The sequence below is a fragment of the Hippopotamus amphibius genome, chromosome 12 (genome assembly GCF_030028045.1).
Source record: "Hippopotamus amphibius kiboko isolate mHipAmp2 chromosome 12, mHipAmp2.hap2, whole genome shotgun sequence".
NCBI lineage: Eukaryota > Metazoa > Chordata > Mammalia > Artiodactyla > Hippopotamidae > Hippopotamus > Hippopotamus amphibius.
The window spans coordinates 23,480,291-23,496,628 of NC_080197.1; the positions used below are offsets into that span (position 1 = coordinate 23,480,291).

General features: G+C 39.3%; 1 protein-coding gene across 10 annotated transcripts in view; it reads left to right on the forward strand.

Moving 5' to 3' along the window:
- The window catches only part of NDRG3 (NDRG family member 3), a 69,977-nt gene that overhangs the window by 24,451 nt on the left and 29,188 nt on the right, over positions 1-16,338 (forward strand). For 7 of the 10 annotated variants that reach the window (XM_057701292.1, XM_057701295.1, XM_057701296.1 and 4 more), the window contains 2 exons: positions 2,968-3,003; positions 15,658-15,763. In XM_057701292.1, the coding sequence (XP_057557275.1) occupies positions 2,968-3,003; positions 15,658-15,763 (142 nt within the window). Of the gene's footprint in view, positions 1-2,967; positions 3,004-5,210; positions 5,284-15,657; positions 15,764-16,338 lie in introns of all 10 variants that reach the window. The other 3 variants (XM_057701298.1, XM_057701300.1, XM_057701302.1) reach the window with 2 other exon arrangements.

A 16,338-nucleotide genomic window follows, 5' to 3' on the forward strand; every position in this document is an offset into this window, starting at 1 on the left:
CCACACTCAAGTGGGGACCAGCTAATGATCTTCATTCGGAAGTTCTGGACGCCAAACACGGTCAGACTGACCCAGTCATATCGTATCTCCAGGATGATCAATCATTTGTGAAGCCTGAAGCCATTCTACAAGAAGATCTGGCATCCTTTACAAAAAAAAAAGAAGAAAAAGCCAAGACTACAAGTGTTAGTCTTCCTCTGGTTGTTAATACCTTTTCTTTGGGAGTCTAGCTGTGTATATTGCATACAGAGCTTGCAGCTGTTTATTTGCTAGGCTCTCAACAAAGATCACTTTGGTTTCTGGAGAGAATTGCATCTTTCTGCCTTTGGCATTTCCCTTTGTGCTCATCTCAGGCTTCAGGGCCTCACAAAATGCTTCATGACTGTGATCACTTGATCGTGAGGAAGAGAACATGCATACAGGGACAGCTGCTTCTCAGATTGCTCATCAGAATTTGTGTCTCTGTGTTCCAGGACCAAGATTTTAGTTCAGACTAGAGTGATTTTCCCTAATCTTTCTAAATAATCTCTGGGAGCCTGGTAAGAGTGACGCTCTAATATGGTCTGTTTTGACATCATTATAAATTATTTCTAAAAAGAGTAAATGAATCTTTAAATTGTATATTACAAAATACTAAGTTACAAACATATTTTTTGTGCCATACAAGTCCTTTTTTCTAGTTTTTTAATTACAAAAGGCAAAGTACATGCTCATTGTGGAAAATTATAAAGAAAACTACAATCACCCATGATCTGTCTATTCAGAAGTAGCTGCTGTTGTTAATGTTTTGGTATTTTTCTTATAGTCTTTTTAGTGCATATTTTAACGTAGTTGAGGTCAAACTTTGAAGACCATTTTGTAGCCTATTTTATTTTCATTTAATGACCGTATCATGACTTAAACTGGAATGCAGTGGAATTTTTTGTTGTCTTCGACTCAAAGTCTTAACAGAAATATTGCAGCATTTAATTTTGTTACATTGGTTTATTCATTTTATAAATGTATATCACGTACCTGACTTACACCCAGCCCTGTGCTATGTGTGGTAGAAGGTGCAAGTTGAATCAGCGACCAGGGACTCACTAGCTGGTCATGTATATCCGACTACAGTGATCTACCTTAGTCCATGAGAAGGCCCTTCCTTCTGCTTCTCATAGTCTCACTAGAAATTAAACACAATGACTTCTCTGAAGGAGTTCTCAGGAATTGTATGGGGCTAGTGGGAACCATGGAACACTATGATCCTTTTTACCAGTGGCAGCATCCCTTGGAAATATGCTACACAGTCCCATCTGCATGGCATCTTAGTTATCGTTCTATGCTGTGACTGCATCAGATTTTATTTTGTGAACTTGGTTTCATGCCAGGACTAATACCTCAGACTAGCTGCCTCCACCACTGTCTCTCCTGTTCTCAGTGTCACCTAAGTCTCTCTGTGATTGGTAATGTGTTGTGACTTTACAGAAATAAGGGCTGCTCATCCATAACCTTATTCCTTCAAAAGCTTTCTGTCTCTACTGCTCTACCACTCTACCACTGAGCTATACCCCCACCATGAAAGTTTTTTGTCTCTAGATCAGTGCTGTCCAATAAATGGAAATGTTCTGTATCTGCACTGCCCAGTAATACAGTAGCCATTGGCCATGTGTATCTGTTGAGCATTTGAAATGTGGCTAATGTGACAGCGAGACTGAATTTTGAATTTTAGTTTAAATTGACATGTGTGGCTAGTGGCTGCTGTACTGGATAATGCCACTCTGCATCATCCCAGCTGACTTTACTAGTTCCTCTCATGGGGAGGACGGTTTGTTTCTTTGGCCTTTTTTTTTTTTTTGAAACGATGCTGGGCTGTGCCTTTAACCTCTGTTTTGTCCTGCCAGCAGTGTGGGTGGTAGGATTCAGAACTGTTTTTAAGAGGATCTTCTTGAAGGGGGTGGGATTGCTTAGCACTCCCTTGGCATCAGATGCCTAGATCTTCTCTGAAAGAGCAGCTTTGGGAAGGTGCTTATTATTATTACAGCTCCACACCTTCTGGAAGCTGTTGCAGACAGATATGTTATAACACAGTTTCTGAATAATGAGAGGGGAGGAGCTTTTACTTTATGAAAAATCAAGTCAGAAGATTATTTTCCGCCCAAATACATCACTCATTACCCTTTTTATACTCTTACGTCATACTCTTGCAACTCTGGCATCTGAAATGCTACAAAAATGCCTCTGAGTCATTGCCATTGGTTTTTTTTTTTTTTGCAATCAAACATTACTAGGATGATATAATCTCTTTTTAGAAGCTTGGTGAATTCTCCTTGGATCTTTTGACTGTGTTCTACTTTTTAAACGATTCAGTGATTTGTCCTTTTTCCTATTAGCAGTTTCCTGGGATATACCAGTGTATTAGGAACTCTGTTTTATCTCTCTTTCCCTCCTTCAGTGACACTGCCTTTCTTCCTTGTTAAATTTCAGATCTTCCATTTCTGATCCATCTATATCTTTGTTCTCTTTTTAATCCTTTCTTTGCTTCCCTGTCGTGGGTACTCTGGCTCTTGCCTTCCTTTGCACCTCTCAGGGTTGGGCTCTAGCTCCTTTCCTCCCAGGTTCCTCCCATGTGGGTTGTGAATGTGCTCTCAGAGTCTGACCCATGTTTTTCTCTCTTCCCACAAGCTCTCACTGCTCTCCTTAGGTAGGGAGACACAAAGAAGTTACAGACTTTACTGGGAAACCATGCTCCTTTCCTTCATCTTCACAGGAAGCCTGCCAAAGTGTAACCCCACCTCTAAAGACACACTTTTTACTAACATGTGTTAGGAACCCACCCAGCCACCTCTGAAGTCTATTGATTAGAACCATTTTAGTTTTATGGCAACCAGGAGGATGCACCTGCACTGCTGTCACTGTGAACTGAATTTGCTGCACATTTGGGGAAGCCACATGGGGAAACTGACTGTGTTTTCTGCCTTCTGTTGACAGAATGGTACACGAAACTTCCAGGACTTTGACTGTCAGGTAAGGACTGTACAAGCACTAAGGAGGGCTGTGTACAGGATCTCTGCATTGCTTCCCTCCCCGTGCTGGTGGTCTTAAAGAGGTGGATCTCTCTTCAAAGCTAATCATGACTCCTTCATGTTCTTTTGGTCATTGGATCAAGTTTATTTAAAATGACTTGCTGTTGTGTTCAAAAAGGTGCCAGCTGCCTGTTCTATGGTTGTAGGTTATTGGGTGGAGCTGTCTTTTTGTAATGAAGATCTCCTTTCCCCAAATGATATTGGAAACTCTAGTCCCAGGTGTGAAATGGTTGTCACCTCACTGCAGGGAAGGTGGGGGAGGGACAATTTGGAGGGGAGACTTAACCAACGACAAAATCTTTTCCTAAAAGAAAAAGACAGGATTAAGTTTTATTAATACAAAATGCAGATATCTCTTGGCTTTATCTTTGGAAACGCAAAACTCAACCTGACATTAGTATTTTGCCAAATGATATTGTTTGTCTTCGTCTGCTTTTGCCTGTAGCTCTATTGCCAATTTGAAAATAAAGTGAACCGGCAACTCTCCATCTCCCTACTTTATCTGTTGACTGGCCCTGAAAGAAATGGGAAGAAGGAATGCGTGCATGGAAATGAGTACCTTATAAGCCCGTGCAGCCTGACTCTCCTACTTTTGGGGTAGATGTCGTGAGAGTGGCTATCAGAAGCAACATGAAGTAGACTCAGAGGGCACTGGCAGGAAAGGAAGGTACAGGGAAACCAACTTCCTTGTGTCCAGGATTCAGCCAACTTGTACACCCACAGGCAAATAGTTATTTTCAGATATGCATTTTATGTTAAGTACAGTGGAATCTCCCCATATAGCATTGGCATCAAAAGGAAGAACTAATATCTGCCTCATAGGCAAACCAGTTATATCATAATTACTGGGTACCTACTATAGATACTAAACATACATCTCTCTAATCCTTGGAGTATTATCACAAGGTGGTTTTTATTACGGATGAGGAAATTGAGAATCAGGTTTCGTAACTTGCCATTGGGTAGAATTGGAGTTGAAAAACCCCCTTCGTCCTGATTCCACTGACTGTTCTTTCTCACCTAGAAATGTCCAGAGCTGAGATGTGGCAAGGAGTTGAGTTGTGTGTAAAGCTGAGGTTCCTTGGTAGGACAGATGAGACTGAGACTCATTTTAGAGGGGCAGGCTCATAGTATTATTGCAGACTTTTTAATCCCAGTGCCAGACCCCTCTTGGTGTGACTATTTGGTATACTTTACATATACAGCATAATCAGCCTAGTGCTGTTAGGGAATCATTTGCTATAGACCCTTTACTCAAAAAGAAGAAGTCAGGACTTCCCTGCTGGTCCAGTGGTTACGACCAGCGCTGCCACTTGTAGAGGACTCGAGTTCGATCCCTGGTCCGGGAGCTAAGATCCCTTCATGCTGCGTAACACAGCCAAAAAAACATTAAAAACCCACAGAAACAAAAACCCAAGGAGTCGTTTTTTGGTAAATGGTGGCAATCAAGTCTAGGTTTAGTTGTTTTTAATGTGATCTAACTTCAGTTATGGTTTGGATCCTAGATTGAACCAGTTGAACTTGATTGCTGTTAATATTTGATATAATTTACCTAGAAGGAGATCATTTGAGAGAGGGTGACAGTAAAATTCAAGGTGAGGGATTCCAGAAATAGTATGTGTATTCCTACCTAAAAGTGTGGAAGCATTTATTTTCATCAAATTGAGCGCCCCTCATCAAAAAATTGGAATATTAAAAAATTATATGCTTACTGCAAAATAGATAAGAAAATACCCAAAAGGAAATAAGTAAAAATCACTTATTTCCCCAGTGTTAATATTTTGGTACATATCCTTTAGGATTTTTTTTCACACATAAAATACTTAGATATAAATGAAGTTGAGTTTTAGAAATATAATTACCAATGACTTTTTAACATTAAGGCTTGAAAATAGTCTGGCAACAATTCTCTATTTTTGAGTGATGCTCTAATTTTTTAACATGTTCTGGCCTCATTAAATATAACTTTTAGTTCAGTTCTGATACAAATAGAATGTTGGCAAGTATTTATCACTGTCACATGTCTGTCACTGTTTGTGAATGTACAGGTTCTCTGTGTTCTAAAGAAGAAAATATCATAGGCCCTTCTTTTTTTCTCCTCTCAACACTCATGAATGCTCTTCATTCTCATCTGTCTCTTTGTTAAAGGTTTATGTGGTGTTCTGGACACTGTGGGCGTCTGGGTCAGGAGTCTAGCGACAGATGATAGAAGGCCTACGAGGTAGGAACTGTGACATGATTTGTCTAGAGTAGTCTAGAGTAGCCCGGTTTGCCTGAAGGCCTCCCGGAGACTACTGGGGATTCTTAGGAGACAAAGAAGAACAAATGTAAAGCCTCCCCGCATTGTCACCTAATGGAAAGGCATTCAGCCTTGGCATTGGTGGTGTTCATTAGCATAACTGTTGCACGAGGCTAACTGAAGCCAGTTAATCCGTGCTTCTCCTGGTCTCTGTCTTGCCTCAGAAGAATCTCTAAGGAATCTTTGGTGATATTCCAGGAAGCAATCTTAACATCACAACCATGAGAGATCATAACTTCAGCCTGAACTGCCTTTTCCCCCTCTGTTTTCTTTACTAATCAACTACATGCTTTTTTCCTCCCAATAATTGAAAATATAATTAAAATTGTAATGTTTCTCTTGGTTCTTTGATTGTCCTAGTGACTTCACCACTTTATAGCTCCCCTGAGGCAAGTAGCAGTTATATTGGGATATAAGAGTAATGAGGGAAGGGGTGCTTAGAGGTGATATGCTTAGAACTGATGTGGAAGGAGAAAGCCTGTTGCCAGTTGAAACAGTGAATCAGCAGACTCATTGTCCATTTATCTACTTCAGTGCTGCTTAATTTTCTTCTACTTATGAGATTGTTTAAAAATTTGGAATTAGAGCTGAGACAAATGCTATAGCTTTTTTGTGTATGTGATATATTGCTTTAAAAATAATTATACTAGGGGATTAAGAGGTACAAACTACTATATATGATAAATGTTACAAGGATATATTGTACAGCACAGGAAATACAGCCAGTATTTTATAGAAACTTTAAATGGAGTATAATCTGCAGAAATTTTGGATCACTATGTTGTGTATCTGAAACTAATATAATATTGTAAATTAACTGTACCTCAACTTAAAAAAAAAGGTGGAGCAATAAGATGGATAGAGGGATGGATAGATGTATGATAGTTAAGTATAGTGAAATATTAATGGTAGAATCCAGGTGGTTATACAGATGTTCACTGTAAATTCTTTCAACTTAGTTGTATGGTTGAAAGTTTTCATGATAAAATGTTGTGGGGGGGAACCAGTGTTTAATTTTACAAAAGTACACAAAACTGCTTTTAATTTTCTTCCTTTTTTTTAAAATTAACTTATTTATTGGGTGTGTTGGGTCTTCACTGCTGCATGCAGTCTTTCTCTAGTTGCGACGAGCAGGGGGCTACTCTTCATTGTGGTGCGCGGGCTCCTCGTTGTAGTGGCTTCTCTTGTTGCAGAGCAGAGGCTCTGGGCGCGCAGGCTACAGTAGTTGTGGCACATGGGCTAAGTAGTTGTGGCTCACGGGCTTAGTTGCTCCACGGCATGTGGGATCTTCTTGGAGCAGGGGTGAACCCGTGTCGCCTGCATTGGCAGGCGGATTCTTGACCACTGCGCCACCTAGGAAGCCCAATTTTCTTTTTTTTTTTAAAGAACTTTTATTGAGATATCATTGACATACAATAAACTACATACATTTAAAGTGTACAATTTGATTTTTTTTTCTAATAAGTAATGTATATGTGGCAATCCCAATCTCCCAATTCTGCCCCCCCACACACTTTCCCCACTTGGTGTCCCTGTGTTTGTTCTCTACATCTGTGTCTCTGTTTCTGCCTTGCAAACCAGCTGATCTGTACCATTTTTCTAGATTCTGCATATATGTATTAATATACGATATTTGTTTTTCTCTTTCTCACTCACTTCACCTTGTATGACAGTCTCTAGGTCCATCCATGTCTCTACAAATGTCCCAATTTTGTTCCTTTTTACGGCTGAGTAATATTCCGTTGTATATATGTACCACATCTTCTTTATCCATTCATCTGTTGATGGGCGTTTAGGTTGCTTCCATGACCTTGCTATTGTAAACAGTGCTGCAGTGAACATTGGGGTGCATGTGTCTTTTTAAATTATGATGTTCTCTGGATATATGCCAGTAGTGAGAGTGCTGGGTCATATGGTAACTCTGTTTTTAGTTTTTCAAGGAACCTCCATAGTGTTCTCCATGCTGTATCAATTTACATTCCCACCAACAGTGCAAGAGTGTTCCCTTTTCTCCACACCTTCTCCAGCATTTACTCTTTGTACACTTTCTGATGATGCCCATTCTAACCGGTGTGAGGTGATACCTCATTGTAGTTTTGATTTGCATTTCTCTAAAAATTAGTGATGTTGAGCAGCTTTTCATGTGCCTCTTGGCCCTCCGTATGTCTTCTTTGGAGAAATGCCTGTTTAGGTCTTCTGCCCATTTTTTGATTGGGTTGTTTTTTTTTTTTGATATTGAGCTGGGTGAACTGTTTATATATTTTGGAGATTAATCCTTTGTCTGTTGATTCATTTGCAAATATTTTCTTCTGTTCTGAGGGCTGTCTTTTCTTCTTGCTTATTGTTTCCTTTGCTGTGCAGAAGCTTTTAAGTTTCATTAGATCCTACTTATTTATTTTTGTTTTTATTTCCATTACTCTAGGAGGTGGGTCAAAAAAGATCTTGCTGTGGTTTATGTCAAAGAGTGTTCTTCCTGTGTTTCCTCTAAGAGTTTTATAGTGATAGCCTTACGTTTAGGTCTTTAATCCATATTGAGTTTATTTTTGTGTATGGTGTTAGGGAGTGTTCTAATTTCATTCTTTTTTCATGTAGCAGTCCAGTTTTCCCAGCACCACTTATTGAAGAGGCTGCCTTTTCTCCACTGTATATCCTTGGCTCCTTTGTCATAGATTAGTTGACCATAGTTTATCTCTGGGCTTTCTATCCTGTTCCGTTGATCTGTATTTCTGTTTTTGTGCTGGTACCATATTGTCTTGATTAGTATATTTTTGTAGTATAGTCTGAAGTCAGGGAGTCTGATTCCTCCAGCTCCATTTTTTTCCCTCAAGATTGCTTTGGCTATTCGGGGTCTTTTGTGTCTCCATACAAAGTTTAGGATTTTTTGTTCTAGTTCTGTAAAAAATGCCATTGGTAGTTTGATAGGGATTGCATAGAATCTGTAGATTGCTTTGGGTGGTATAGTCATTTTCACAATGTTGATTCTTCCAATCTAAGAACATGGTATATCTCTCCATCTGTTTGTGTCATCTTTGGTTTCTTTCATTAGTGTCTTATAGTTTTCTGAGTACAGGTCTTTTACCTCATTAGTTAGATTTATTCCTAGGTATTTTATTCTTTTTGTCGCAATTGTGAATGGGATTGGGATTGTTTCCTTAATTTCTCTTTCTGATCTTTCATTGTTAGTGTATAGAAATGCAAGAGATTTCTGTGTGTTAATTTTATATCCTGCAGCTTTACCAGATTCATTGATTAGCTCAAGTAGTTTTCTTGTGGCATCTTTAGGATTTTCTATGTATAGTATCATGTCATCTGCGAACAGTGAGAGTTTTACTTCTTCTTTTCCAATTTGGATTCCTTTGATTTCTTTTTCTTCTCTGATTGCTGTGGCAAGGACTTCCAAACCTACGTTGAATAGTAGTGGCGAGAGTGGACATCCTTGTCTTGTTCCTGATCTTAGAGGGAATGCTTGCAGTTGTTCACCACTGAGAATGATGTTTGCTGTGGGTTTGTCATATGTGGCCTTTATTATGTTGAGGTAGGTTCCCTCTGTGCCCACCTTCTGGAGAGTTTTTATCATAAATGGGTGTTGAATTTTGTCAGAAGCTTTTTCTGCATCTATTGAGATGATCATGTGGTTTTTATCCTTCAATTTGTTAATATGGTGTATCACATTGATTGATTTGTGTATACTGAAGAATCCTTGCATTCCAGGGATCATGGTGTATGATCCTTTTAATGTGTTGTTGGATTCTGTTTGCTAGTATTTTGTTGAGGATTTTTACATCTAAATTCATCAGTGATATTGGTCTGTAATTTTCTCTTTTTGTAGTATCTTTGTCTGGTTTTGGTATCAGGGTAATGGTGGCCTCATAGAATGAGTTTGTAAGTGTTCCTTCCTCTGCAATTTTTTGGAAGAGTTTGAGAAGGATGAGTGTTATTTAGCTCTTCTCTAAATGTTTGATAGAATTCGCCTGTGAAGCCATCTGATCCTGGACTTTTGTTTGTTGGAAGATTTTTAATCACAAAAACTGCTTTTCATTTTCAAACAACTCTCTCTATGGACATTTCCCATGCTTCTTCACATGCACACACACTTATTATGAAGCTGTAATCACTACGTTTGTGTAAGTATCATCATTGTTCTGTCTCACATATTTCTAAAACTTCATGTGCAGTGTTTAATGTGTGCATATCATCTGAGTAAATATGCTATATGTTAAAAAATAGCACTTGTGTATAATCAAATTTAGAAAATTCAGAAAATTATAAAGGTTGCCTATAATCTGACTACCTAAAGATAACCGTATTTTATTATATTTCTTTACAGTTTTTACTTCTATATTATGGTTATCAAAAGAGTACATGCTCATAGTTGAATATTTGGAGAGCACAGAGAATTATAAAGTAGCTAGAGAAAAGCTCATAATCCTAGAACCCAGGGACAACCATGTTAATATATTGTGTTGAGATAGATGTGTATGTTTGTGTGTGTATCTAATTTTTTTTTAATAATTTTTAAAGTTTATATGATTGGTCACACTGGATGTACAATTATATATCTCCTTTTCTGACTTAATATTAGAACACAATCTCCTTTACATGTCATTTTAAAACTCATATAAAAATAATCTCGAATGGGGAATTCCCTAGCGGTCCAGTGGTTAGGACTTGGCATTTTCACTGCTGGGGCTTGAGTTCAGTCCCTGGCCAGGGAACTAAGATCCTGCAAGCCACGTGGCACAGCCCAAAAAAAAAAAAAAATACCTCTAATGGCTGCCTGTTATTTCATCATATGGCTAGCCCATGACTTAACTGTTCCATTATTTTTGGAAATTAGATTGCTTATAATATTTTCAGTTCACTGATCATTTTCCTGCATAAATTTTATATACACGTTGTATATGTGCTTCTATTTCCTTAGGTGGATTCTTGGAATGAACACACTTAAGGCTCTTGGCATATCTTATCAAATTGCCTTCCACTTTCACCAGAGGGGTACTCAATAAATATTAATGGAGAATGAAAAGCTGCTGTCTGCCAGAATATATCATTCCTGTAGAATATGCTGATAATGGAGTGAACTCACAAGAATGGAGTTCTTGCTCCTAGGATAAAGAACTCCAGGCCTGGCCAAGAGCTGGGCAATTTCACACTGGCTGTTTAATTGCAGTAGCTCTTTAGAGGACTGATTTATAGAACCGTACTGTGAGGATTGGGTTTTAGTACCACAGTTCAAATGTATGGATGTGACTGCCTCTTCTCAAGGGTTTGAACAGCTTTAAACTCTTACAGATCACTTGGTGAATGGGCACTATTACAAAATAAGAATTAAGTGAAGTAAATAACTGAACATTTTTTCCACAGAAAAGAGTTGTTTGGAAAGAGCTGGTATTCAGCCACCTGCTTCAGTCTGTTAGAGAGCTTGACCAGTTCCATGCACCTCCCCTTGCCTCAAAGGATGTGAATATGGCCTCAGTCCCCCTTTCAGCCTCATGTCCCACTGCTATCCATTGTATACTCCACTCACCCCCAGGAAAGCTAGTATTATTGCTTACCTACCCATACTTCCGCTTTTCCTTTCTGATGGCCTTTGTTCACAGGTCCCCCCCCACCTTTGAGATGCACACCCACCCCTTTTGATTTGATTTTCTTAGGGGTTTTTTTGGGGGGTGGTGAAGAGGGAGATTATTAAGTTCTAAGGATATCGGTCACTTTATTCTCATTTGGGGAGAAAAAAAGAATCTTATAGAAAAAGCTAAGACTTTTTTTATCACCACCCCCAATCTCAGTTCCCTTTTCCCCTGTCACTAGAGGGTTTATTTCTCTGACAAGCTCTGTCACAGCATGGGCATGACAGCTGCCAACTGCCCAAAATTCATATCCTTCCAACTTAGCAGCCTCATTGCTAAGAGAAGGTCTTTACCTGTAACTTGAGGGAAAAGGCCAGGGGAATCTTGTTGGCTTAGCATGGGTCACGTGTGTGGGGGTCACATGCACATCCCCGGACCGTTTGCTGTGGCCAGAGATTGGGGTGTTTGAATTGGCCAAACCTGGACCCCTTCCTACCTGGACTAGAGAATCCATGTTCAGAAGATGTTCTGGGCTGTTGCATGTGGGTTAAATAGTCATTCACCCTTTTTCTCCTCATTGTTAGCTAAGGCTGTGTGAAGATATTGGAGTTGGCTTTGAAAAAGATAGATAGGAAAAGATAGATTTTGTGTTGACATATTGCAAAAGAAGCTTTCAGATGAAGAGCATGATTTATAGGAAGTCTGAGAGTGTGGATAGTTGAAAAGTAAAAGTAGATATCTGAAAGAATATTGATTTAACTAGGCTGAAAGATGTAAGAAGAGGGGAGAGAGCTGAGGCTAGAGTCAGGGAAAATGTATTCTAGAACTTTCCTTTCCTTAAAAAGGAAAATGTGATTTGCTTGTAGGCAGAAGGCTGAGTAATTGTGGAGGCAGATTCTTTTTCTGTGAGATTAAATGAAGTCATGCAAGTGAATTTTATACCACTACACAGGGGTAAGGTAGTGGGGGTATTATATTAAAATTTCCTGTGTAATAAATAATGAAAACGATACCCAAGTCTCAGACAGTAGCCTGTTTATTAGAAACAGAATAAAATTCATACTAATAAGAATGTTGAGTTTTCCAAGAGTATGTTGTCCTACAAGTTTACCTAAACTGTTTCAGACTGGCCAGGGAGAGGAAGAAGCACTAACAGACATGATGTGGTCAGAGTTTAACTAAATTCAGAGAGGTATGACGAGTCAGATAGTGTAGCAACGTTGGTGATAGCACATTTAGCTGAAGGAAAAGGACTCAGAAAAAAAGGTGAGCATTGATGATTATCAATTAATGGTAATATCCTAATCTCTTAAAGTCTTAAAAAGACAAACTGTATCTTTGATTAAGAGGGAGAGGCAGTCCAGGATGGAGAAGTGTGTTGGGAACCAGTATGATTTCAGGTTGTTTTATAAGCCTGGAGAGTAAGGGATCCTGTTTAAGAAGTACATAGCCTTGGAGGTGGTAAGTAATCAGAGAGTGCTGGGAAAGATCCGTGATGAGAGCCTGGTAGACACTTTCATTGTGCAGTCACAGCCTTTAGAATGCTGGGGGGAAGGTGAGGTAACTGGAGAAACAGCCTGTGCAGCAGGTGTTAGTTGACTAAAGCAGAAAAGTGGCAGCAGCACAGCAGCATCACCCCTGCAGGGGCCTGACTATTGAATCAGTCCATAGCCAAGGTCTCTGCACACTCATCTCCAGATAGAGACTTGTCCAAGCCATTCACACACAAGGTCACAAAGGATATATTTACAAGTCCACATGGAGGTGAGTGTCTCCTTTCTTTTCATATTACTTTGAAAATGAAGAGAAACTGTATGAGATACTGACAACCAAAGGTTGCTCCAAATAGGGCAAGAGGGTTGACAGATAGGGCCCAGGACTCTTGGCCTTTTGATACCTTGGTCGCTATACAATTTGAGGGCATGTTATGGGGAGGTAGGGGCTGAGATCTCCCTACAGTTGAAATTTTGTAAGCCAATTTTAACTCTGAATTTCGTCCAGGTTATGAAATGATGACAAAGTAGTTACTTTGCCCTATTGCCTTGGCTGCTTTTAATGTGTTCTCTTTTGCCCCATCTGTTATATCTCCCTTTGCATCGTCCTTCTGAACTTCTCTGAGAGCTCACTGCCGCCCCCTGCATCCCCCCTTTTCCCCCATACACTATCCCCATCAATCACCAGGTATTAGGAGGTCCTGCTAACCCTAGGGCGAAAGTGTGAATTGTTTTTTTCCTCAGTTCTCAGTAGCACAGCTGAGACCAAGCCAGGATATTTACACAAGACTACTGAAGGCTTAGATATGACAAAAGGAAGGATCCGGCAGCTAGATTGTCAAGATGACAGATTGTGCATTCTCTTCAGTTTGGGTTCTCCTGTATTGTCACTCATCTGGCAGGGGCTGGCTTCTCCCTCTTTCTCTCTCTCCCTCTTTATTCTTTCTCTCAAGAAGTAAAACATAAGAGAGATCGAAGCCTCCTTAAGTTCACTTTCAGAATATATCACCTCCTAGAAGGAATCAAGTCCTAAAGTTAGTGTATATTCCTTCTCCAAGTTTTTACACTTTAAATATATGTATGTAAACATATACAATTCATTTAGTGTTGCTTTTTTAAAAAATCTACATACATAAGTTATATATCACATACAGTTCCTTCTGTGTTTCTACTCAGCATTGTTTTTTTAGGATTTTCTCTGTATATTAATGCTTATAGTTGTAGTTCATTCATTTTTATCTGCATCTCATTATATGAATGTCTTAATTTGTTTATCAATTTGCTTATTGATGACTATTTATACTACTTTCAATTTTTTGACACTGTAAATAAGGCTGCAGTGTATATGTATATATGTATATGTATCTGTGCATATCTTTTTGTCGTTATCTGACTTAAAAATTTTTGCCGTTCTGGTATGTATGGAATTGCATCTCATTGAATTTAATTTGTACTTTCCTGACTGCTAATAGAGTTAATGTCTTCCTCCTCAATTTTCTGTCACAGCATCCTATTTATTTCTTTTATAGCCCTGACCACAAGCTGCTGTTATGGGTTGGTTGATTTGTGTGTTTATTGCCTGCCTCCCTGTGTAGAACATAAGCCCTGTGAGAGCAGGGATCACATCTTCTTGTTCACTGTTTTGTGCCCAGAGCTTAGTCCAGGGTCTGGTGGTAGGGGTTCAGTAGATACGTAGTTGTTCAGTGAATGAGCCTGATGGTGGTGGTGGAGGGGGTTCCTCAGTAAGTCTGACATTACCACACGAGAAATGCTCACACAGCAACAGGAGTTTATGTCTTTATATTCCTCCCATCTAAACCCTGTACTTTATTACATAGCCAGTTCACAGTACCTGTTTCCTTCATTTCTTATTCTCCCTTTTCAAGTCTTTGAATAGGCTTGAAAAGGAGGTAGCAATCTGTAATAGAGAACAGCAGAAATATTGAGTCACTTATGGTCTGATTTGATAGAGACATCTGCTCCAGTTTGGGCCCTATGATTTGAGATACACTAACGTTCAATTCGTGTAAGATTGTTCTGTGCCCCACATGAGAGAAGAAGCCAAGTCTCCGATGAGGTTCATTATTAGACAGGAAATTAAGTTGGAAGCCCTTTGTCTTTGTTGGGATTCTTATTGACAGAGTTATCTTGTCTTATCTACTGTAAGACTTCCTGAGATAGGTACGGACTTTGTCAGCAAAAGTTCACTAGGCTAGGTGTGATAATTTATTTTTAAGAAATATAGACATTGAAGAAGACTAGAATAAATCTCAGCTACTTTTTTACAGTTTCTTTCTTTTCCATGCAACCACTCTTAGTGCTGGTCCCAGTAGCTCTGAATGCATCTTGTCCCAGCTTTATTCAGTTCCTGAGCTCTGCTCTGGCTACATCTTAAATTTTACTCATTGCCTTGGTTAGGATCCTTTAGGATGCAGGGAACCAACCCACCCAAATAGCTTAAACCAGAGGCACTCCAGGGATGGCTCAGAACGTAATAGCACACACAGCTGGAACCAGGAATTAGAGCAGTGGAAATGCCTAGTATAAGGCCCCAAGTTTACTTCACTTTCAAGAGAAGAACCAAGCTGAGGATGGAATCTCTTAGTCCCAATTACAAATTCTCAGGGAAGGATGCTGACCTAGTGTGGACCAAATGCCCACCTAACTCCAGTGAGCCATGGCCATAAAGTTACAGTCTACAAACAAGGCAGCCAGGAGCCACTCCTGTACTGTATGGATGACACAGAAGGGCAGCTCCCAGGAAAGGGGAGATATTTTAGGCAGATACACCCATAGGTGCTACTGAACTTATCTAAATGCTGAACATGCATTTAGAGGCTCTGAAGCCTCTACCTTTTTTACCCAGCAACTTCTTCATATCTTCTGCTTCCTTAACTTTCCTTTCCCCAGGTCTTATCTGGCTCCTTACTCAACTTGCTGATCTCCTTGCTGTAGCCAGTTGCAAATATATTCTCAACAGATCCTTGGCTTCCCCCGCTTAAGAAAGTGAACTTTGTAGATAAGATGTATTTTTTCCCTCATTTGTTAGTCTGGAGGGAATTAAAAAGTAGGAATATTCTGTATAATATAACATCTCTCTAGTAAGCTTATAATTCAGTGATGTGTCCTACCCCAGCTAGTGGGAAATAGTGGTGAATTGGGTATTGTGAAACTTCAGCAACCTGGGAAGTCCATTCTGCCCTTGTTGAGACCTTTATGTTCTGTTGTTACAGGAACATGATATAGAAACAACGCATGGTATGGTGCACGTCACTATTAGAGGCCTACCGAAGGGAAACAGACCAGTTATTCTGACATATCATGACATTGGCCTCAATCGTATGTATTTGATTTTATACCTTCCCTTTTTATTATAATACATAATCTTTGTATATTTTTTAAAAACACACAAGAAACCCCAGTATTCTAATAGAGCATAAGTTTTCTCCTCTCTGCCTTCACTTTCCTCCTCATTGCTATATGTTAACAGCAGAATTAAAGGTCCTGGGAAGTATGCAGTTAAGTACGTGTGGGGGATACTGGGATTATATCTCACTTTGTGTCATATCTGCTAAAGGACTGAAGGTTATATGATGAACTGGCTAAGAAAGTTGAACTGAAATCAGTTTTTAAAAAAAAATATACTTTGGGTTTTTTCATATTTCAGGTTAGAAAATTTCAGAGTTTGAACTTAACTTTGTTGTGAGGTCTTCAATGAATTAGTAAAAGTATTCTTGCTATAGCCTCTCATCAGTGACTTTAAATGGACTTTTAAGAGTCTGGCCATAGACCCAGGCACACAGAGTCTGCATACATACATTTTCTTTCACGCTTCTCTGGCTTTTAGAGGTGGCCTGCATTTGAGGTTTCAGTCTAGCACTGGAGCTTTTGTAGCCTCTTTAGCATGAGAAAGA